General features: G+C 42.6%; 1 protein-coding gene across 1 annotated transcript in view; it reads right to left on the reverse strand.

Annotated features, from left to right (window-relative positions):
• Positions 1-3,005: 3,005 nt before the first annotated feature.
• Positions 3,006-26,192, reverse strand: part of DOK5 (docking protein 5) — a 198,197-nt gene continuing 175,010 nt past the window's right edge. The window contains exons 6-8 of the mRNA XM_075347839.1: positions 22,396-22,531; positions 17,778-17,898; positions 3,006-7,228 (exon numbers count right to left, since the gene is read on the reverse strand). Coding sequence (XP_075203954.1) covers positions 7,164-7,228; positions 17,778-17,898; positions 22,396-22,531 — 322 coding nt within the window. The 3' untranslated portion in view covers positions 3,006-7,163. The remainder of the gene's footprint in view (positions 7,229-17,777; positions 17,899-22,395; positions 22,532-26,192) is intronic.

The following is a 26,192-nucleotide window of genomic DNA, read 5'->3' on the forward strand; positions in this document are numbered from 1 at the left end:
CCTGTGCGTTCCGTTCACGGGATGGCCACATGGATTGGAGAGGAGACAGAGCGGCTCTGCAGGAGGATGCGGACGCAGTTTCTGTTCCTGCTGGACGGCTGGAGAGTCGATATGAGGAGTGTGGCCGTGGTGGTGCGGGTCAATGAAGTGGAAGCCCTGCATGTGGAGCGGGTAAGCAGAAGCCAAGTTCTGGTTGATCCGGCCTACCCCGCTGCGGAATCCGGTCTGCCCCCGGCCAGCTCGACAGCCATGCCACCTCCTCCACCCTCAGCTGAAGCTGTAGCCGAGCCGCTACCCCCAACACCAGCAGTGGAACCTCCAGCCCCCGCGGAAGACGAGCAGGCCGCAACACCTCCGGCCCTACTAGACCAGGCCAGGCCGCGACGCCTCCGGCACCATCCATGGCCAGACAAGACCTGTCCGCATCACCGGGCCCATACCTCAATATGGAGCACGCGGTCGCTGCTACCCCGGCTGCGGAATAGCTGGTTCATCTAACCACTGCTGCAGAGGAGTCTACCAACATGCTGGTTCCGCTGCAGTGCGGCCCCCTGGTAGCTGCCTGAGCTGCTGGAGCTGCAGGAATCCGTATGCACCCGATTCATCTGGAAGAGGCAGAACCTGAGGTTCACGTCCTATACTGGGAGAGACAGCACCAACAGCTGCTTGCAGAAATCTCCACCAGAGAGCAGCGTTGGGCAGAGGTTGCAGCCCGCACACATAGAGAAAAAGAGCACCTGAGAAAGGCTACGTTCTGGGTCAGAGGGCCGATGTACCGAGACCTGGTGCAGCGTTTTGACCCCATTAAGGGGTCGGGGTTAATCTCTGAGCTGGGCCTTGCTGCTAGGGTGTTTGGTTCCAGGAGGGATGTCGCAGAACACCTCCCAAAGGGGCACCCCGATCGAAACCTGAAGCCAGGAAATATGGTTTCATACTGCCGGCATTGTGGAGAGCGGGGCTGGTATGCCCTGGAGGTTACCAGGCATGTCATTCAAGATGGGAAAATAGTAAAATGATAACGGAACCTGGCTATCTTGTTTCAATGTTATATTTTATACTGAGTTTGTTATTTTCTTGAAAATGATAAGTAATGTTTGAAAATGTTTAAAAATGCTGATTATTCGGGAAAGTCACCTGATTTTCTACTAAATATTAAAAAGTTAAATATGGACCCTGTTTTAACCCCTTAGTATTAAAAATGGACCATGGCTGCAGGACTGGCAGCAGCCAGCATGAACTTGTGCTCTTTGTAAATAGTTGCACCTCGTGTGCCTTCCAGAGTCATCTCCTGAACCATCAGGACTTCAATCCTGTGACCACAGACACTACAAGGAACTCGAAATGGTGTGACACCATGGCTAGCGTGGCACCAGGGGTTCAGGTGTTTTGGGTGGCGGGTTGAAGGGAAAGGGACAATGGGAATGGACTGTCGCAGGAAAGAGCTGCAGCAGAGTAGGCTGATCTACCGACTACCGCTACAACCGGTAGCGTTCCCAAGTGTTGTTATGTGAGACTCTGTGAGTTCATGTGTATTGCCTCCCCTGTGTGGGAAGAGTATTTAAAATCTAACATGTTATCTTTTTCCAGTTCCTGAAAAATAAAACCTCTGTGTGTCCTGTAGCTCGGGAACGAGCTACGTTTAACCAAGGGGGAATGTAGCACCGCTGACTATATCAGGGTGCTACTGGGAACTGCATCCTGTCCTCCAGGGTGCAGGACCCAACCCCCATGGTTCCAGGTTCCCAATAACCGGTGTCACACCATCAGCACTACAAATCCCAACCACACCTCACATCAAACCTGTCAGACACACCAGTGGGATGGTCAAGCTGGAGTAGGGCCACCCACCTAGGGGTCAGGTGGACTGGTGGGAGGGAGGAAGTTGGTGGAGTGGAGTAGTAGCCCTCAAAGAATGAGGAGCTGGGAGTAGTAGCTCCCAGGGAACGAGACCAAGGTTGGGTCGCAGACAGTGGTCTGGGATCACAGGAGTCGAGGACCGGTAGCAGTGACATTGGAAAGAGGTGCGACGGACATAGTCTCGGAGGACAGGGGCCGGGGCCTTCCCTACCTGCGGAGGGACTGACACCTTGCTGCCCCACACCATCTGCCCTGGTACTCTTTCCAGCAACGGTGGTACTCCCATTACCGCAACCCGCAGGTGGTGTCACCACCCTGTAAAGATCCCCTTTCAAGGATTGGAGTGTTAGCCGAGCCTGGGTCTGGACCCCTCGAGCCATGACCACCCCGGATCCAAGCACCCCGGTCTGCGTCGGGCCGGTACATTTGCGCTAATGCAATCACAGGGACCCGATTATTGCCATGATAACCCTGGATCGTCACCATGATGACCCCTGGTTACTGAGCTTCGAAGAGCCTCAACCGCCATGCTGTATGCATGGTGTGTGAGGCGAAGTGCTGTGATATAATCCACTGTAGTGAAAATGCACTCCAGGGGATTATAAAAATGCAGAAAATTGACATGCTGCTTCTTTTTTCAGCAACAAAATCTGCAAGAAAAATAGTTGAGATGCTTGTTCCTTGCATTTATTGATTAAAAGAAGCAAGGAAAAACACATAAAAAATGCAAACAAAAACGCCACGTGTGCACATAGCCTTACTTTCTAGTAAATGACTGATTTCCAATAATTTGTCGATGTTTCTTGCCGCATTCCATGTCCTACACTAATTATGTTCCATCGTTGAACATTATAACACATTTCCCTGGGGACACTCCTGGATTTGTCACCGGTGTATTTGATCAGAAAACAAATTATCTCTTAATAATCAATAGTAATTTGTCATTATTCTGTGTCTACATTACATTTCTGTGTCCTCAGGAGATTTTCTTCAAAATTTGACGACAATATCCAAAGATTGTATTTTGTGACCTCATTATATCCACCTCAGCTATTGGTTTAAAGTTCTTAGAAGACAAAAAAAGACACAGAAAAGATCAAATAAAAAAATGTGTGATATAAAAGTTAAAATATGATCATGATGTCATTTATTGAAAGAAATCAGTAGAGGTTGTAAGCAATGATGGAAACAGGACGATCCAAAGCCAAGTATTGCCTGAGAAAAGAACTCGGAAACTGGAAATGAATGGAGTGAAAGTCAGATGTAAAAGTAATCCTCAATTACAGAATAATTTATAATCTCCAGATTATGCAACTTTTCTCCCGTCATTACTGACGGTAGAATATTGCTTCTCAACCCATTGACAGATACATGTATTCTGCAGATTATTACATCACCGACTTCTCCTGATATCTGCAGAACATTGCTCTTCCCCTTCTATATCTCAAGTTCGAGGAGGTAGAGCAATGATCTGAAGATCTTTAGAAACGCCAGTGATGTAATAGTCTGCACAGATATCACTATATATCAGTCAGGAGGTATTTTGCCATGTGAGCATCGCCATTGGGTGTCTTCACACGTCAGATTTAGGCAGAGATTCTGTAACCTAAAATCCTTTTGAAATCCACATACAGTTTTCGCCATCCTGTTCACATACATTAGAAATCTTCCTTGAGGATTTCTGTTGCCGCTGTGAAATAAAATCCACAATAGAAATAAGAAGTTTACTATTTCCCAAGAATTATCCCTATTGAACGTATCATCAAAAAATGTTCTAGTATCTTAATCAGATTTTTGCTGTAAATGTTATTGTTTTTTCATATCATAATCTGTTTTTTTAATAAAAACAATAGAAATGTTGCCATTTTCACATTGGCCACTGAGGTTATTTTAGACCCCTACTTCCTGTTCTTTTTCATCGGGCTCATTATCATCAGAGTCAGGATTAAAATGACTGATAACATCTCTATACATAGCTGACTCAGGATCCACTGTTCGTAATAAGGCTACGTGCGCACGTTGCGTACAGTCACTGCAGAAATTTCTGCAGCGATCTGAAGAGCACATGTGCGCTTTAAATCGCTGCAGAAATGTCCGTAGTGAAAAAAAAAAAAGCCGATTCCATGCGCTCTGCCTGCAGCTCCTGCTATAGACAGAGCAGGAGCTGCCGGGAAAGCGCACGGAAGAAGTGACATGTCACTTCTTAGAATGCAGCGCTTCGGCAGAAGCCGAAGCGCTGTGCTCTAAAACGCCACGTGCGCACGGCCCCTGCACAATCTCCATAGACTGTGCAGGGGACGCAGGACGCATGCAGTTACGCTGCGCTACAAGATGTCTCATCTTCCCCTGCTCCACCTGTATTCACAATGACCCTTGCACATGCTCATTAGATTCTTTGGTATAAGGGTTCATTCACACATCACTTTTCACATATAAGTGCTATCTATATTTTTCAAGGCTTGCACTTGTACCTGTGACAGTATATGGGATTGATCATGTCAATGATTTTTTGCAGATTGCGTGGTCTGTGTAGAATCGCATATATATGTCCGGTTTTGATCCGAGTGTAGGATCAAACTCTGCAATGAAAGTCTATGGGGTACTTTGCACACTACGACATCGCAAGCCGATGGTAGCGATGCCGAGCGCGATAGTCCCCACCCCCGTTACAGCTGCGATATCTTGTGATAGCTGCCGTAGTGAACATTATCGCTACGGCAGCTTCACATGCACTTACCTGCCCTGCGACGTCGCTCTGGCCGGCGACCCGCTTCCTTCCTAAGGGGGCCTGTCGTGCGGCGTCACAGCCACGTCAGATGGCAGGCGGCCAATAGAAGCGGAGGGGCGGAGATGAGCGGGATGTAAACATCCCGCCCACCTCCTTCTTTCCTCATTGCAGCTGGGACGCAGGTAAGGAGATGTTCCTCGCTCCTGCGGCTTTACACACAGCGATGTGTGCTGCCGCAGGAACGAGGAACAACATCGTAACATCGGTCCTTCCGAAATTATGGAAATGACCGACGCTACACCGATCATACGATTACGACGCTTTTGCGCTCGTTAACCGTAGTAAAAACGATTCACATACTCCGATGTTGCCAGCGACGACGGATGTGCGTCACTTTCGATTTGACGCCACCGACATCGCACCTGCGATGTCGTATTGTGCAAAGTACCCCTATGGGTCTGTGAAATAAATGGACAGCACTCGGTTGTCATCCACGTGCTGTCCGTTTTTCACTGTCTTATTGGAGAAGGTAGAGAAACCTATTTTGAAAAAAACTGATGAAAATCTGATAAAAATCACTGCTGAAACCAGGCTCGGACTGGCCCACCGGAAAACAGGGGAATCCTCCGGTGGGCCCCTGTGCTCGAGTGAGACACTTACCCCCCCATATGAGCAGTATTTAGCCCTATTACATTATTCACTATATATAGAAAAAAGCAGCATCTCATCATTCACTCAACAAACTACCCAGTGCATTATTACATAGAAATACAGATAAATGTATGACTGAGGCTAATGTAATATTTGCATGTAGCTGAACAGTGGGCCCCACAGTCAGTGTTACTGGTGGGCCCTCAGCAGCTCACTCCAAAACTGGATGAAATAGTTTGTTTTTGTCATAGTAAAAAAAAAACAACAAAAAAACCCACAAATCTGAATATGACCTGAATGACCGCCGACCTACATCTTTTGCTGCCAATGTACATGGAAGCACAGGAAGTTCAAGTCTCAGTGATCAGTGTGAAAACTCCAAGATTTCTCTTTGTTTTTTGTAATACACATTATAATAAAAAATACAATTTAGGGCTAATCCTTGTACAGACCCATAATGGTGCATAGTGCTCTATTCTGCTGATTCTCCACCACTGAGTACTTTTCAGATCTTTTCTCTCCTTTACCACCTGGCAGATGTACATGAAACGTATAAAGGGCGCTTTACACGCTGCGACATCGCTAGCGATTGCATCCGCCCCCGTCGTTTGTGCGTCACGGGCAAATTGCTGCCCGTGGCTGACAAAATCGGTAGTGAGCGTCACACGAACTTACCTTCCTAACAACGTCGCTGTGGGCGGCGAAGAACCTCTTTTTTAAGGGGGCGGTTTGTGCGGCATCACAGCGACGTCACACAGCAGGCCTCCAATAGAAGCGGAGGGGCGGAGAGCAGCCGCATGAACGTCACTCCCACCTCGTTGCCAGAGGACGCAGGAACGCTGTTGTTCGTCGTTCCTGGGGTGTCACACATAGCGATGTGTGCTGCCTCAGGAACAACGAACAACCTGCGTCCTGAACGAGCAACGATATTTTGAAAATGAACGATGTGTCAACGATCAACGATTTGGTTAGTATTTTGGATCGTTAGAGGTCGCTTGTAGGTGTCACACACAAGAACGTCGCTAACGAGGCCGGATGTGCGTCACGAATTCCGTGACCTTAGCAATATCTCATTAGTGATGTTGTTGCGTGTAACGGGGCCTTTAAGCCTCATTATTGTTTCTGCCTGTGGTGTTGGGTGGTATAAGGAGGACATATCCAAATATTCTCCACGAGAACTTAGCCCTATGTTTTGAAGGGTTTTTAATAGGTGACCGTGGGGGAAAAGCCTAAACCTGCTTATTCAGGATGGTCCCAATGCTCATCAGTTTCATTAAAATAATTATTCAATTCAAAATATCCATAAATTCTAACATTTCCTAGATTTGAATTTTAGCCATTTGTATGTCCACAGTAGTAACATTTCCCTGATCCAGGGATATAGACACACATGGGGAAAATGATGATGTGCGTCAAATAACCAGCCGTGGAGATACAAAGGGACGAGACTCAGAACCGCGATAAGGTCAAAAATAACTTAAAACAATCAGATCTGGGAAATCAAAGGTTGGATAGCGCCTATAGGACTACAAGTCCCAGCTGTAGAACTATTATTTCCCCATTTGATCTATAGTGGAGATCTGCAATCTGTTCTTCTCCAGCTGATGTGATATTACCGATTCTGATAGAATGCTTGGAGTTGTAGTTCCCCGACAAGCAGGAGAGTCGCTGGATTAGACTGGTTGATATGAACAGAATATATTTCATTATTAAATTAAGTCAAAATCAAAAAGTTCTTCCTAAATGTTTAAAGCACAGTCTTGGTGAGAATAAAAAAAAGTTGCATTTCTGAATATATCTAAATATCCAGGCTGATAGTTGGCGCTGCTCGTCTCGCCGGTCACAGGAGATAAGTAGTTCCAACTTTCTGTCTAGTTCCAAATAGTTTATTGTTAAAGTGTATCCAAGAAGTCCACAGCAGAGTCTGTCAGTGCTCAGACCGATACGTGGGAAATGTGTCCGTCCGATGAAGCTTCTGTGGATTGGAGAGGTCTTCTCAGCAAGAGGAGGAAGAAAAAAACATGTAAAAATTACTTTTTTATTATTTTAATCATTTAAATAATAAGTATGGCTACATTAGGACCGATCTAGATATTATCTCCGAATTTTATAACATTATCTCAGACATGTTAATATTTGGGCTCTGACTTATTATCTCAGTCAAGTAGCTATTATCTCCCATGATTATCTTATATCAGACATTTACACATTATTTCAGTACATTCTACTATTCTCTCAGACATCTTAATATTTGGGCTCTGACTTATTATCTCAGTCAAGTAGATATTATCTCCCATGATTATCTTATATCAGACATTTACACATTATTTCAGTACATTCTACTATTCTCTCAGACGTCTTAATATTTGGGCTCTGACTTATTATCTCAGTCACGTATATATTATCTCCCATGATTATCTTATATCAGACATTTACACATTATTTCAGTACATTCTACTATTTTCTCAGACATCTTAATATTTGGGCTCTGACTTACTATCTCAGTCAAGTATATATTATCTCCCATGATTATCTTATATCAGACATTTACACATTATCTCAGAACATTCTACTATAGTCTCAGACATCTTAATACTATCTCAGGATTAAATTATTATTTAGAAAAGCTAGATTATATCTTGGGACACTGATTTAGCCCATACGTCTTCATATTTGGGCACTGACCTATTATCTCAGATATGTAGCTATTATCCCACAATAGTGTTAAAATATGAGACATCTACTCACTATCTCAGAATATTCTATTATTGGCTCAGACATTTACATATTCTCTCAGGATTGTATGTCTATATATGATCTCAAGCCAGGTGTTATCTTAGGCACCCAGATATTATGTCATGGCACTAACTTATCATCTCAGGCATCTATCTTATTATGTCAAACATCCCCATATTTCAGTCCAAATACGTTTTATCTCAAACAACTAGATATTATATCAGAGCTCTAACTTATTATCTCAGATATCTACACATTATGTCAGGATACTGACTTATTATCTTAGATATCTACATAAAATGTCAGGGTGCTGACTTATTATCTCAGATATCTACATATTATGCCAGGGTACTGACTTATTATAAACGGCAACAAAAAGAAAAGGGGGATCCAGCACATATTCCTTCAGGTTAAAATGATTCTTTCCTTTATTGATGAATTAAAAACATATCGAAACCGGAGATAAAGACATACAATTTCAACGCATAGGGGCTCTTTACGCGTTTCGGACTTAGGAATTAAAAACAACAAAGTCCTAAGTCCGCAACGCATAAAGAGCCCCTATGCATTGAAATTGTATGTCTTTATCTCCGGTTTCGATATGTTTTTAATTCATCAATAAAGGAGAGAATCATTTTAACCTGAAGGAATTTGTGCTGGATCCTCCTTTTCTTTTTGTTGCCATTTACCCCAGGCTGGTCTGGACCTACCAGCGGACCCGTGCACCCTGAAGATCCGAGCAGTTCAGTTGGCAGGTGAGCTGAATTTTTCTGTCTATTTCCACTGACTTATTATCTCAGACATCTACATATTATGCCAGGGTTCTGACTTATCTCAGACATCGACAGTGACTTATCTCAGATATCTACATATTATGTTACAGCACTGACTTATTATCTCACACATCTACATATTATGTCAGGGTGCTGATTCATTATCTCAGATATCTACACAATATGTCAGTGTACTAACTTATTAACTCAGACATCTACAGATTATGTCACGGTTCTGATTTATCTCAGACATCTACATATTATATCAGGGTGCTGACTTATTATCTCAAATATCTAAATATCTCATGATGCTAGATTATTATGTAAAAATCCTCAAATTATTTAAGGCCAATGACTTTTTCTCAAACAACTAACTATATCAGAGCTCTAACTTATCTCAGACATCTACATATTATGTCATGGCACTGACTTATTATCTCATATATTTACATTTGTCAGGGTACTAACTTATTGTCTTGGACATCTACACATTATAACAGGGTTCTGACTTATCTCAAATATTTCCATATCTCATGGTACTAGATTATTATGTCAAACAACCACATATTATTTCAGGCCAATTACTTTTTATCTCAAACAACTAGATATTATATCAGGACACCAACATTATTTTAGACATCCAGTTATTATGTCAGTGCACTGACTTATCTTAGACATCAAGATATTATTTAAGGTTACTGATTTATTATCTCAGACATCTACATATCTCAGGGTGTTGGCTTAATATCTGAGTTCTACTTTATGATCCAAGAAATACATGTATAATATTCCACTACGTCTAATTTTTTTTTCATAATTAATGCAGAGCTTTGAACTATCATCTCAGATCCACTGTCTCAGGAACTGTCTTACTTTAGGAGACTGGATTATATTTTCATAGCTCAATATAAATGTGTGTGAAAAACTGGTTTATCATCTCAAATGTGTATACATTAAGTCTGCAGGGGATTTTTCATGTTTACTTGAGTCTATGGGTTCAGTGGTATCCCACCTATGGCAGCAGACCACAGGGCCGCTATGAAGCCTGTGAGTTGGGGGGGCACGGTACCAGCTCAAGCACCGGGCCCCCCGCACGGCATCACACTTTCAACTGTTTTGGCATCGCAGATGCTGATACATTTGAAAGCAATGATGAAAGAGGAAGCGATCCACTGTCCACTCCCTCCTCCATCATTCCCTCACTGTGTCTCCGTTCTGACGTCACTACTGCGCACCCGCTGTCCCGAGATGTGCAGCGCTGCAGACCGCTCACCAAGAAAACTGAAGTAGTGGGGGAAAATGTTTTGGTTTTTTTTAAGACAGTGAGTATATTGATGGAAGACTATGGGTTGTGCATTAGAATATATGGAGGACTATGTGGGTGCATTATAATATATGGAGGACTATAGAGAGAAAATTTTACTATATGGAGGTCTATGAGGGTGCATTATAATATATGGAGGACTATGTGGGTGCATTATAATATATTAAGGACTATGGGGTGCAGTATAATATATGGAGGAATATGGGGTTAATTATAATATATGGAGGACTATGTGGGTGCATTATAATATACAGTTAGGTCCAGAAATATTTGGACAGTGACACAAGTTTTGTTATTTTAGCTGTTTACAAAAACATGTTCAGAAATACAATTATATATATAATATGGGCTGAAAGTGCACACTCCCAGCTGCAATATGAGAGTTTTCACATCCAAATCGGAGAAAGGGTTTAGGAATCATAGCTCTGTAATGCATAGCCTCCTCTTTTTAAAGGGACCAAAAGTAATTGGACAAGGGACTCTAAGGGCTGCAATTAACTCTGAAGGCGTCTCCCTCGTTAACCTGTAATCAATGAAGTAGTTAAATGGTATGGGGTTGATTACAGGTGTGTGGTTTTGCATTTGGAAGCTGTTGCTGTGACCAGACAACATGCGGTCTAAGGAACTCTCAATTGAGGTGAAGCAGAACATCCTGAGGCTGAAAAAAAAGAAAAAATCCATCAGAGTGATAGCAGACATGCTTGGAGTAGCAAAATCAACAGTCGGGAACAGTCTGAGAAAAAAGGAATTGACTGGTGAGCTTGGGAACTCAAAAAGGCCTGGGCATCCACGGATGACAACAGTGGTGGATGATCGCCGCATACTTTCTTTGGTGAAGAAGAACCAGTTCACAACATCAACTGAAGTCCAGAACACTCTCAGTGAAGTAGGTGTATCTGTCTCTAAGTCAACAGTAAAGAGAAGACTCCATGAAAGTAAATACAAAGGGTTCACATCTAGATGCAAACCATTCATCAATTCCAAAAATAGACAGGCCAGAGTTAAATTTGCTGAAAAACACCTCATGAAGCCAGCTCAGTTCTGGAAAAGTATTCTATGGACAGATGAGACAAAGATCAACCTGTACCAGAATGATTGGAAGAAAAAAGTTTGGAGAAGAAAGGGAACGGCACATGATCCAAGGCACACCACATCCTCTGTAAAACATGGTGGAGGCAACGTGATGGCATGGGCATGCATGGCTTTCAATGGCACTGGGTCACTTGTGTTTATTGATGACATAACAGCAGACAAGAGTAGCCGGATGAATACTGAAGTGTACTGGGATATACTTTCAGCCCAGATTCAGCCAAATGCCGCAAAGTTGATCGGACGGCGCTTCATAGTACAGATGGACAATGACCCCAAGCATGCAGCCAAAGCTACCCAGGAGTTCATGAGTGCAAAAAAGTGGAACATTCTGCAATGGCCAAGTCAATCACCAGATCTTAACCCAATTGAGCATGCATTTCACTTGCTCAAATCCAGACTTAAGACGGAAAGACCCACAAACAAGCAAGACCTGAAGGCTACGGCTGTAAAGGCCTGGCAAAGCATTAAGAAGGAGGAAACCCAGCGTTTGGTGATGTCCATGGGTTCCAGACTTAAGGCAGTGATTGCCTCCAAAGGATTCGCAACAAAATATTGAAAATAAAAATATTTTGTTTGGGTTTGGTTTATTTGTCCAATTACTTTTGACCTCCTAAAATGTGGAGTGTTTGTAAAGAAATGTGTACAATTCCTACAATTTCTATCAGATATTTTTGTTCCAACCTTCAAATTAAACGTTACAATCTGCACTTGAATTCTGTTGTAGAGGTTTCATTTCAAATCCAATGTGGTGGCATGCAGAGCCCAACTCGCGAAAATTGTGTCACTGTCCAAATATTTCTGGACCTAACTGTATTAAGGACTATGGGGTGCAGTATAATATATGGAGGAATATGGGGTGAATTATAATATATGGAGGACTATGTGGGTGCATTATAATATATTAAGGACTATGGGGTGCAGTATAATATATGGAGGAATATGGGGTTAATTATAATATATGGAGGACTATGTGGGTGCATTATAATATATTAAGGACTATGGGGTGCAGTATAATATATGGAGGAATATGGGGTGAATTATAATATATGGAGGACTATGTGGGTGCATTATAATATATTAAGGACTATGGGGTGCAGTATAATATATGGAGGACTATGGGGTGAATTATAATATATGGAGCACTATGGGGGTGCATTATAATATATGGAGGTCTATGAGTGTGCATTATAATATATGGAGGACTATGGGGGTGCATTATAATATTTTAAGGACTATGGGGTGCATTATAATATATGAAGGACTATAGGGGCTACATTATACTATATGGAGGACTATAAGGGGTGCATACAATTATATATAGAACTATGTGGGGACAATTATACAACATGGAAGGCTATGTGGGGACCATTATAATATTTGGAGGGCTATGTGGACGCTGATATACTATTTGGAGGGTGATGTGAGGGCCCAACCTACACCCCACCTACTGTCTCCTCCCCAAAATCCTTTATATTGTAAGCCCGCAAGGGCAGGGCGCTCTTCCCTCTGTACTAGTCTGTCTACTGTAACTTGTGTATGTACTCTGTATGTAACCCCCTCTCATGTACAGCACCATGGAATCAATGGTGCTCTATAAATAAATAATAATAATAATAATAACCTTTATACTTTATGGAGGGCTAGTGTTGGGCCATTTTACAGTGTGAAGAAGTGTGGGGACCATTATACTACTGTATATGTTGGCCTATTATACTGCATGGAGGGCTGTGGGGTTAACAGTAGGGTCATCATACTGTGCATGTGGAGGGTACTGTGTGGAGGAATTCACTGTGGAGTATCATACAGTATTTGTGGGGCACTTTTGTTGGCATCATACTTTATGGCTGCAATGAAAGGGGAATTTAGGGGCTTCAATAGGGGGAAAATTACTTTGTAAGGGCAGCAAAGTTGTGAGATGCGTTCTTATGTGACCCAGACAAATATTAATTAATTTATTTTTCAGGGGAGGGCATTAGAACTTTTGCTATGGAGTCCCATGATTTATATGTAGTATGCTCCTGTATGGGCTTATTAATAAATAATTAGTCAGTGATCTGACATATTATACTAAAATAGCAGCCATTTATTATATACTATATATCATGATATAATATCACCATACATTGATTTATTTGCGATAATATGCTGTCTGTAATATGACGCACCAGGCTTGTAATACCCAAGATCCCCCCTAGATGGCGATACCTGACAACTGCAGGCTGCACAGTTGGGATTGACACTGAAGCAGCAGCTATAAGGAGAGAGGTGAGACGCCGGGAAAAGCTCAGGCAAGTCTATTCTCTTCCTAGGAGGCGATTATAAATTCATATAATGTATCCAAGTAAATGAAGCCAAGTGTGTTGGAAATCAATAACATGTCCGCAGCCGGCACATGTAATTGAGATTGATGCAGATCATTTGCTGATGTACTTGTGGCCGAGACCACGCAGCATTTTTTATTTTTCATTTAATTTAATTATCCTACCTGATTTCCATGTGGAGCGGCTGCCGGCTCCTTAATATGTAAACTGATTTACTTTTCATTAGTAGAGGAGTAATTAATAATCCTGCGCATATATTAATGACGGGCGTGAGCGGCTGATTAACAAATTTCACCTTTGCTGTGGCTGCGCTGTGGTTTGTTATACTGGGGACTCATTCTGCAAGTAACTCATCTGTTATATGTATGTAGTGAGTGCACCATTATCTCAGAGCTGTGAGACGATAATTGAGTGCTCTCAGATAATAAGTCAGAGTTCTGAACTACAGTCATGGCCGAAAGTGTTGGTACCCTTGAATTTGATCTAGAACATGAAGTATTTCTCAAGGAAAATTATTGCAATTGTGAATGTTTTGTCATCCACATGTTTATTTCCTTTATGTGTATTACAATAACACAAAAAAAAAACCAGAGGAAAAAAAAGGGCAAATCGAACATACAGTAATTTCACACAAAACCTCAAAATTGTTCAGACAAAATTGTTGGCACCTTTCCAAAATTGTGGGTAAACAACTTTGTTTCAAGCATGTGATGCCCGTTTAAACTCACCTGTGGCAAAGCGTGGGCAATATAAATATCACACCTGAAACCAGATAAAAAAGGGAAAAGTTGACTTAATCTGTGCATTGTGTCTCTGTGTGTGCCACACTAAGTATGGAGGACAGAAAGAGGAGAAGAGAACTGTCTAAGGACTTGAGTACCAAAATTGTGAAAAAATATCAACAATCTCAAGGTTACAGGTGCATCTCCAGAGATCTTGATGTTCCTTTATCCAAGGTGCGCAACATAATCAAGACATGTACAATCCATGGCACTGTAGCTAATCTTCCTGTACATAGATGGAAGAGAAAAATGTATAAAAGTTTGCAATGCAGGATAGTCCGGATGGTGGTAAACAGCTCTAATCAAGTGACAAAGAGATTCAAGCTGTCCTGCAGGCTCAGGTTGCATCAGTGTCAGTGCAACCTATCCATCCACATTTGATTTCAATGATATGCTATGGCAGGAGACCTAGGAGGGCCATACTGCTGACACAGACATAAAAAAGCCACACTGCAGTATGTCAAAATGTACGTAAGTAAGCCAAAATCCTTCTGGGAAAGCGCCTTATGGAGAGATGAGACCAAGATAGAGCTTTTTGGTAATGCACATAATTCTACTGTTTACTGAAAACGGAATGAGATCTACAAAGAAAAGAAAACAATACCTACAGTCTAGTATGATGGAGGTTCAAAGATGTTTTGGGCTTGTTTTGCTGCCTCTGACACTGGGTGCCTTGACTGTGTGTAAGGCATCATGAAATCTGAAGACTACTCAAGGACTTTGGGTCACAATGTAGTGTCCAGTGTCAGCTAGGTTTACGTCCTAGGTCATGGGTCTTCCAGAAGAAGAATTACCTCATACGTACCTCAAGAAGCCCCAGAAATGGATGGAAACAAAGAGCTGGAGAATTCTGAAGCGGCAACAATGAGTCCGGATCTGAATCTCATTGAACACCTGTGGAGAGATCCTAAAATTGCTGTTGGGGGAAGGCATCTTCAAATATGAGAGACCTGGAGCAGTTTACAAAAGAAGAGTCCAAAATTCCAGGTGAGAGATGGAAGAAGCTTCATGATGGTTATAGGAAGCAATTCATTGCAGTTATTTATCCCAAAGGGTGTGCAACCAAATATTTAGTTGAGGAGGCTAACAATTTTGTCCAATCCATTTTGGGGGTTTTGGGTGAAATTATGTGTAATTTGCCTCTTTTTTTCTCTTTTTTATGTGTTGTTCCAATACTCACAAAGGAAATAAACATCTGTATAACAAAATGTGTAATTCCAATAATTATCTGAGAGAAATACTTCATTTTCTGAAACAATTTCAAGGTGGACAACACTTTCAGCCATGACTGTATATTAAGTCAGTGCTATGTTTTACATTCGTGCAGCAATATAAATTAGTGCTCTTATTTTATAACAACTTTTATATAATAAGTCAGTGCTCTGAGATGATAAATCATTGTTCTTATCATATAAGGCAATGATCTAATATAACGAGAACACTGACTTATTACCTCAGGGCACTGACTTATTAAATGAGAACACTAATAAAATAACAGCACCAATTTATTATATCCCTGCACTAATGTAAAACATAACAGCCCTGATGTATTATTTCAGGACGCTGACTTATTATATTAGAGCACTTATAAGTCAGTACTGTCATGTGTTACGTTAGTGCAGCAATATAATACGTCAGAGCTGTTCTTTTATAAGTGCTCGAATATAATAAATCAGTGCCCTGGGATAATAAGTCAGTGCTCTGAGATAATAAGTCAGTGCCATGATTAGTATGTCAGTGCTCTTATAATATAGTTGAGTGCTTCAATATAATAATATGCCCTGAGATCAGTCCTCGCTGACATAACTGAATACTCCGTTAGATAAAGTCTGTGTAATGAGACAATAAGTCAGTGCTGTTATGTTATAAGTGAGTGCTCTAATATAATAAGTCAGTACCCTCAAATAATAAGTCAGTACTCCTACATTATAAGTGAGTGCTCCAATCTAATAAGTCAGTACTCCTACATTATAACAGAGTGTTCCAATATAAGTCAGTACCCTAACATAATTAGTTAGTGCTCCTACATTATAAGTGAGTGCTCCAATATAATAAGTCGGGACTCTGAGATAATATGTCAGTACTCCTACATTAGAAGAAGTGAGTGCTCCAATATAATAAGTCAGTATTCAAAGACAGGAGGACAAAGGTGGCTAGTATGCAAAAAATAACAAGTATTTATTAAGTGGTGAACACATCATTACAAGAAAGTATCGTGGAGAAGATAGAAAGGCATGACATCAAGCTGGCACAATAGATTAAACAACAATTGTTAATACAAAGGGCTGCACAAGTGGCTGGAATGATAAAATACAATACAGTAACAGCATAAATACATATACAGTCCAAAAACATACCCAGTGCAGCCTATTTGACAAGGAATAACAAGATAAAGTGCCAGTAGTGCAGAGGACAGAGGTCTGGATACCCCCCTAGGAAGGGTAACACGCGTTTCGCGTGTAAAGGGTAGCACGCTTCGTCAGACCGTGAGGGAAGCGTGCTACCCTTTACACGCGAAACGCGCGTTACCCTTCCTAGGGGGGTATCCAGACCTCTGTCCTCTGCACTACTGGCACTTTATCTTGTTATTCCTTGTCAAATAGGCTGCACTGGGTATGTTTTTGGACTGTATATGTATTTATGCTGTTACTGTATTGTATTTTATCATTCCAGCCACTTGTGCAGCCCTTTGTATTAACAATTGTTGTTTAATCTATTGTGCCAGCTTGATGTCATGCCTTTCTATCTTCTCCACGATACTTTCTTGTAATGATGTGTTCACCACTTAATAAATACTTGTTATTTTTTGCATACTAGCCACCTTTGTCCTCCTGTCTTTGAATGCTGCCTGTGGTTTGCATCTCCTTCCACGGTTCATTGTTATTGTGTTTTCCGTGGTTTCCTCCATTTGAGATTATGTTTCGAGCCTAATGGATTGCTATTGTATTTTATAATAAGTCAGTACCCTGAGATAATAAGTCAGTGCTCCTATATTATAAGTGAGTGTTCCAAAATGCCAGTACCATGAGATAATAAATCAGTGCCCCTATATTATAAGTGAGAGCTCCAATATAATAAGTCAGTACCCTGAGATAATAGGTCAGTACTCCTACATTATAAGAGAGTGCTCCAATATAAGTCAGTACTCTAACATAATAAGTTATTGCTCCTATATTATAAGTGAGTGCTCCAATATAATAAGTCAGGACTCCTACATTATAAGTGAGTACTCCAATATAATACGTCAGTACTCTGAGAGAATAAGTCAGTACTCCTACATTATAAGTGAGTGCTCCAATATAAGCCAGTACCCTAACATAATAAGTTATTGCTCCTATATTATAAGTGAGTGCTCCAATATAATAAGTCAGGACTCTGAGATAATAAGTCAGTACTCCTACATTATAAGTGAGTGCTCCAATATAATAAGTCAGTATCCTGAGATAATAAGTCAGAGCTCTACTAAACTAAGTCAATAGTATAAAGTGATAGGTGGAATTCTCTGTAGATCACCTTGCAGGCTGTAGAGCTGTCCTGTACTGTGCTGTCTTGTAATGTGCTGCCAGTATGCGCTGCGAGGTAACGGGACCATGGTGTTCAGAGATACTGTCCTCTCGCTCATTCTCATTTGAAGCTGCAGAAAAAAAAACACAATAATCTTATTAACAACCTCCTTCCACTCTATTCCTCTGTAACCTACCCTAAGATCAGTGATATCCTATAACCTCATTCATTTTCCCATGCTGACCGCACCCCTTATTGGTCATAGTGGCTATTCTGCCTGATATCCCGATAGTTATGGCAGCGGCCTACAGTTAACAATATGATTATAGACAACCACCCTAAACTCACTAAAATCCATATTGTCAAAATAGGTTGGACTGCCACAATGGCAGTGCCTCCACTCTAAAGGCTACTTTACATGCTGCGATATCGGTCCCGATATCGCTAGCGTGGGTACCCGCCCCCATCTGTTGTGCGACACGGGCAAATCGCTGCCCGTGCCGCACAACATCGTCCAGACCCGTCACACATACTTACCTGCCCGGCGACGTCGCTGTGACCGGCGAACCGCCTCCTTTCTAAGGGGGCGGTCCGTGCGGCGTCACAGCGACGTCACTGAGTGGCCGCCCAATAGAAGCGGAGGGGCGGAGATGAGTGGCCGGAACATCCCGCCCACCTCCTTCCTTCCTCATAGCGGCCGGGAGGCAGGTAAGGAGAGGTTCCTCGTTCCTGCGGCGTCACACATAGCGATGTGTGCTGCCGCAGGAGCGACAAACTACATCGTTACTGCTGCAGTAACGATAATCAAGAATGGACCCCCATGTCACCGATGAGCGATTTTGCACGTTTTTGCAACAATGCAAAATCGCTCATCGGTGTCACACGCAGCAACATCGCTAATGCGGCCGGATGTGCGTCACAAATTCCGTGACCCCAACGACTCCGCATTAGCGATGTCGCAGCGTGTAAAGCCCCCTTTAGGGGTACTTTGCACGTTGCAAGATCGCTACTGTGATCTCGTCGGGGTCAAATCGAAAGTGACGCACATCCGGCGCCGGTAACGACGTCGCAACGTGTAAAGCCTAGAAGCACCGATAAACGATCGCAAAAGCGTCAAAAATCGGTGATCTGTGTAGTGTCAGTCATTTCCATAATTTTGCAGCAGCGACAGGTACAATGTTGTTCCTCGATCCTGTGGCAGCACACATCGCTGTGTATGAAGCCGCACGAGCGAGGAACATCTCCTTACCTGCGTCCCGCCTGCAATGAGGAAGGAAGGAGGTGGGCGGGATGTTTACATCCCGCTCATATCCGCCCCTCGGCTTCTATTGGCCGCCTGCCGTGTGACGTCGCTGTGACGCCGCACGACCCGCCCCCTTAGGAAGGAGGCGGGTCGCCGGCCAGAGCAACGTCGCAGGGCAGGTAAGTGCGTGTGAAGCTGCCGTAGCGATAATGTTCGCTACGGCAGCTATCACAAGAGATCGCATCTGCGACGGGGGCGGGTAATATCGCGCTCGGCATCGCTATCATCGGCTAGCGATGTCGTAGTGTGCAAAGTGCCCCTAAGGGATAGGATTACAGCTGCCAATTGAAGTCTATGGAGAGGGGAGGGGAACGGTGAAGGTGCAGAGTGAGGGAAAGTGGCAGAGATACAGAGCAAAGGTGCTGCAGCAATCACAGCTACACTGCTCAGTATTGCTGCATTATATCCTCCATGCTGCTACTGAGCATGTACTATATAGAGGCAGAAGAGCAGAAATCCTCATGTGGCTGTGTATGTATGTATATACCCCTTCCACCCACCAGCTCAGAGAAGACTGCTGATAATCATAGGCCCATTTTTCACCAGGGAATCCTGGTGAAAAATACCAGATACAAGTCAAATGAAACTATCAACACATGTACACACACTGCAGCTAATTCTAAAATGACAGGTCCCCTTTAATAACTTCATTTTCTTCCCATATATCTAGGGCATTGATTGGCAAACAGTAACTATTTCTTATATAGCGGCTGCTATCAGCAATTATCACTCCGTCCTGAGATTCAGGAACTTCTGTGCTGTGGATGCAGTGACATCAATTTCAGCACCACGGAGAGCGGCACCAGAATGAACAGCCCAGGATACTGAGCAGAGGTGGACTCATCCCTGCTCACTGATCAGTGTGGGCATACAGAAGATGCAGAGTTCAGTCTGATGGCCCAGATAGACAATCAGATGACAATGACACACTGAAACTGGGTACAGGACAGTGACACTGACACTGGGGAACAGACTAATAACTCTAACACTGGGGTACAGGATAATGACACTGACGCTTGGGGTACAGGACAATGACACCGACACTGGGGGTACAGGATAATGACACTGACACTCAAGGTACAGGATAATGACACTGACACTCAAGGTACAGGATAATGACATTGACACAGGGAGACAGGATAATCACACTGACACTTGGGGTACAGGATAATTACACTGACACTTGGGATACAGGATAATAACACTGACACTGGGGGACAGGATAATGAAACTGACACTCGGGGTAAAGGACACTGACACTTGTGGTATAGGATAATAATACTGACACTGGGGAACAGGATAATGACATTGATGTGGCGCCCCTGAGGCTTCTGTCGCCACAGAGACATTGCACCTCAGCCAGAGGTGTGATGTCCCATCCTAGGTAAGGAAAGAGGGTGAACACCGGTCCACAGGTAAATTCACACTACACCTATTGTCAGGCATATTTTGGGACCAGAGATAGTAGCAGCTACCCCCTTGACTCTGACTCAGGGGGCCATAAGACCCATCTCTTCTCCCATAGGGTGGTTGCAAGCGCCCAGGGCCACCACCTGCCACAGATCCCCTGGGAAGAGGGCAAGATTCCTGTAAGGCAAGTCCTCTTGACCAGATTCTGGGCAGAGGCCGAGACTAGTTCATCTATCAAAGTCGCGGCTAAGAAGTTAGCCAAGGGACGGGACACAGAAAGTAGTGCACCGGTATTCAACTTCAAACCTACCTGGGATCGGCGAAGGCACCTGATAGTGGATCCCAGCACTCCAACGGCAACCAGTATGCTGCAGCCCTGGCAACAGTGAGTAAAGACCTTGAAACTGCAACTCCTGGTGTCGCCTCCCTTTTGTTCTACACCGCACCACCATTGCATAGACTTTCATAAGCACCAACGGTTGCCCCGGGGTACCGCTCCACCCGTGGGGAGCAGAACCATCCCAGCTGCTAATCCATCAGCCCTGGAGGTCCCATCCCGCAGCGGCATCACAAATATATATTTCCACAAACTCCATTATTGATCATTACCCCCACAGCCGTCATATTAGTTGACCCCGCCAGGGTCACGGAGTCGGGCCCTGCCACCGCTGACTACCCCCGGACTAGTCCGGCCCGGCACCGGGTGTCCCAGAGCCCTGGGGTGGGCGTGTCACTGACACTGGGGGACAGCATAATGACACTGACACTCGAGGTAAAGGACACTGATACTACTAGGAGACAGGATAATGACACTGACACTGGGGGACAGGATAATGACACTGACACTGGGGGTACAGGATAATGACACTGACACTGGGGGATAGGATGATGACACTGACACTGGGGGACAGGATAATGACACAGGGGGACAGGATAATGACACTGACACTGGGGGTACAGGATACTGACACTGGGGTACAGGATAATGACACTGGGGGTACAGGATACTGACACGGACACTGGGGGACAGGATAATGACACTGACACTGGGGGTGCATGATAATGACACTGACACTGGGGGTACAGGATAATGACACTGACAATGGGGGTACAGGATAATGACACTGATATTTTGGGTACAGGACGACACCGACACTTGGGGAACAGGACACTAACAGTTGGGGTGCAGGACAGTGACACCTGGTGTAAAGCATCTTGACACTGACACTTGGGGTACAAGATAATGATACTGACACTTGGGATACAGGACACTCATATTTAGGGTAGAGGAAAATGAATCTCATTATCCTCCACCAGTTGGTCCCTTTTTGTCTATGTGTTATAAGATCCTCTTTGCGGCAGTTTCAGATGACTCTGGGAAGGCTGAAGGCTCAGTCTTGTATTACAAGTTAAAGGAATTGTGCTCTGGAGTTATAAATTGAAGATGACCAGACTCATCAGATAAGGACGACATCTCCCCTAATTACAAATGTTTATTTAGTTGTCATGCTTGGTTTGAGGGTTCCTCACGCTGCTCTGGAGAAGAAGATAATGTCCAATTCTGCTTCATCATCATTATGTCATCATTAGTCCTTATTAAAGAGGCACTACTCCTGAATAATAATATAGGAACATCCTGCAGACTATTGTATAGCACATATCAAAACACAGTACAGGAAAATGTGATCCTTGGGGAGGATGATCTCCTCCTAAGCCGGGGCTGTTACCTTCTATTGCCCAATACAGAGTAGGTAGAAGGTTGTCCAAATGATCATTCAAATATGGACGTTTACTCCAAATATTGCAGAACGTCCATTTTGAGTAATTTAGGCTAGTAATTAGTACACATTGATTGCATTGTACCAAGAATGAAGATCGATGGATGGTCAGAAGTACAATTATCTTGGTACATACCATTGAATTCTTCACGCTCTGCAGTAACCGTTCATGTTGTTCAGCTATCGCTAGAGCGGCTGAATGAACCTTGTGATAAATGGCTTCACCTTCTCTGGTTTGAAAGATAAACAGTCCTTCCCCGGTGTCACACATTCTGCCAACAGACAAGCATAACATGAGGCTTCTTCAGCCAAATCCATAACTCTTCCTCTAGAGAGTATCATCACGTGTCTACCACCATCACAGCGGAGACATCTCTGCCCTGCGCAAACACATATCGAGATAAGAATGTTATCATCCACACCAGGATTATCTATCAGTATAAAAAAACCTGCTAATCATTGAGTGGGCCTCCTGGAATTGTCACGTGATGTGCGGGAAATGTCCTCTGGAAGATTAGAGGTGGACATAACAGGGCAAATGTTCATGAAGATCTTATATAGACTCATTTTCCCATAAAAATACATAAAATAGGTGAACATTTATACCAAATCTGTATAATGCCACTGTCATCTTGGAGGCTACAAGCTATAGCATTGTCTATTGTCCAGTGATGGACATTTATGTAATAAAATATAGAATTTATCTCAGCATTTATCTAATGATAGACTTTTAAGTCCATGAATTATACATTTATAAACCTTAATTGAGTGATGGACATTTATCTAACGTATGACATTTATCCAATAAGTGACCTGTATCCACTGATGGACCTTTCTCCAATGATGAATCTACATCCAATGATGAACCATTATTCAATGATAAACCTAAACCCAATGATGGGCCATTCTCCAATGATAAAACTACATTTAGTGATGGACCTTTCTCCCATTCTAAACCTACATTTAGTGATGGACCTTTCTCCCATTCTAAACCTATATTTAGTGGTGGACCTTTCTCAAATTGTGAACTTGTATCCAATGGTGGACCTTTCTCCAATATAGATCTTTCTCCAATATAGATCTTTCTCCAATGATGAGCCAACAACCAATGATGAAGATTTCTCTAATGATTAACCTACATCCAATGATGGACCTTTCTTTAATGATGAACCTACATTCAATGATAGATCTTCCTCCAATGATGGATCTTTCTTCAGTGATGAACTTACATTTAGTGATGGACCTTCCCTAGTGATAAACCTATATCTAATGATGGACCTTTCTCCAATGATGAAACTCAATTTAATGATGGACCTTTCTACAATGATGAAAATGCATTTAGTGACGGACCTTTCTTTAATGATAACCTACTTCCAATGATAGACCTTTATCCAATGATGAACTTACATATACTGATGGACCTTTCTATATTAATGAACCTACATCTAATCATGGACCTTTCTCCAATGATGAACTACACCCAATGATAGATCTTTCTCCAATGATGAAAAAAGGTTGTTTAAAAGAACTGAGAGTCCTCAGTAGTTGATACCTTTTAATGGCTAACTGAAAACATCTTTTCAGTTAGCCATTAAAAGGTATCAACTAATACTAGTTCTTTTAAACAAACTTTTTTTTTATCTCTACTGGCTAACACGGTACAAAGATATATTTTACCTCTCCAATGATGAACATTCAATGATGAACCTTTATCCAATGATGAACTTTCATCCACTGATAAACCTTTCTATATTGACGAACCTAAATTCACTCATGGACCCTGATATTGATATATATTGGTGAACCTACATCCAATGATGGACTTTTCTCCAATGACAAACTTACACCTAATGATGGACCTTTCTCCAATAATGAACCTACATCCAATGATGAATATACAGTTAGGTCCAGAAATCTTTGGACAGTGACACAATTTTCGCGAGTTGGGCTCTGCATGCCACCACATTGGATTTGAAATGAAATCTCTACAACAGAATTCAAGTGCAGATTGTAACGTTTAATTTGAAGGTTTAAACAAAAATATCTGATAGAAATTGTAGGAATTGTACACATTTCTTTACAAACACTCCACATTTTAGGAGGTCAAAAGTAATTGGACAAATAAACCAAACCCAAACAAAATATTTTTATTTTCAATATTTTGTTGCAAATCCTTTGGAGGCAATCACTGCCTTAAGTCTGGAACCCATGGACATCACCAAACGCTGGGTTTCCTCCTTCTTAATGCTTTGCCAGGCCTTTACAGCCGCAGCCTTCAGGTCTTGCTTGTTTGTGGGTCTTTCCATCTTAAATCTGGATTTGAGCAAGTGAAATGCATTCTCAATTGGGTTAAGATCTGGTGATTGACTTGGCCATTGCAGAATGTTCCACTTTTTTGCACTCATGAACTCCTGGGTAGATTTGGCTGTATGCTTGGGGTCATTGTCCATCTGTACTATGAAGCGCCGTCCGATCAACTTTGCGGCATTTGGCTGAATCTGGGCTGAAAGTATATCCTGGTACTCTTCAGAATTCATCCGGCTACTCTTGTCTGCTGTTATGTCATCAATAAACACAAGTGACCCAGTGCCATTGAAAGCCATGCATACCTATGCCATCACGTTGCCTCCACCATGTTTTACAGAGGATGTGGTGTGCCTTGGATCATGTGCCATTCCCTTTCTTCTCCAAACTTTTTTCTTCCTATCATTCTGGTACAGGTTGATCTTTGTCTCATCTGTCCATAGAATACTTTTCCAGAACTGAGCTGGCTTCATGAGGTGTTTTTCAGCAAATTTAACTCTGGCCTGTCTATTTTTGGAATTGATGAATGGTTTGCATCTAGATGTGAACCCTTTGTATTTACTTTCATGGAGTCTTCTCTTTACTGTTGACTTAGAGACAGATACACCTACTTCACTGAGAGTGTTCTGAACTTCAGTTGATGTTGTGAACGGGTTCTTCTTCACCAAAGAAAGTATGCGGCGATCATCCACCACTGTTGTCATCCGTGGACGCCCAGGCCTTTTTGAGTTCCCAAGCTCACCAGTCAATTCCTTTTTACTCAGAATGTACCCGACTGTTGATTTTGCTACTCCAAGTATGTCTGCTATCTCTCTGATGGATTTTTTTCTTTTTTTTCAGCCTCAGGATGTTCTGCTTCACCTCAATTGAGAGTTCCTTAGACCGCATGTTGTCTGGTCACAGCAACAACTTCCAAATGCAAAACCACACACCTGTAATCAACCCCAGACCTTTTAACTACTTCATTGATTACAGGTTAACGAGGGAGACGCCTTCAGAGTTAATTGCAGCCCTTAGAGTCCCTTGTCCAATTACTTTTGGTCCCTTGAAAAAGAGGAGGCTATGCATTACAGAGCTATGATTCCTAAACCCTTTCTCCGATTTGGATGTGAAAACTCTCATATTGCAGCTGGGAGTGTGCACTTTCAGCCCATATTATATATATAATTGTATTTCTGAACATGTTTTTTTAACAGCTAAAATAACAAAACTTGTGTCACTGTCCAAATATTTCTGGACCTAACTGTACATCCAATGATAAACCTACCTCCAATTATGGATCTTTTTCTGATGAGAGAGGACCGCCCATCAAAAGTATCAGCCTGGGCAAGGAGGCCATTAATCAGAGAGGCAGCACAAAGACCAAAGGTAACCATAAAAAAGTTGCAGAGTTCCCAAGCAAAGACTAGAGCATCTGTGCATATGGCAACAATAATTGAAATTTTTGGCCACCAACGTAAACGCTAGGTCTGGCAACAAACCAACACAGCTCATGAACCCAGGAACACTATCCCCAAAGTGAAACATGGTGGTGGCAGCATCATGCTTTGGGGATGTTTTTCGGCAGCAGGGACAGGGAAAATGGTCTAAATTGAGGTTAAGATGGATGGTGCGAAACACGGATATTCT

The sequence above is a fragment of the Anomaloglossus baeobatrachus genome, chromosome 5, assembly GCF_048569485.1.
Source record: "Anomaloglossus baeobatrachus isolate aAnoBae1 chromosome 5, aAnoBae1.hap1, whole genome shotgun sequence".
NCBI classification, from domain to species: domain Eukaryota; kingdom Metazoa; phylum Chordata; class Amphibia; order Anura; family Aromobatidae; genus Anomaloglossus; species Anomaloglossus baeobatrachus.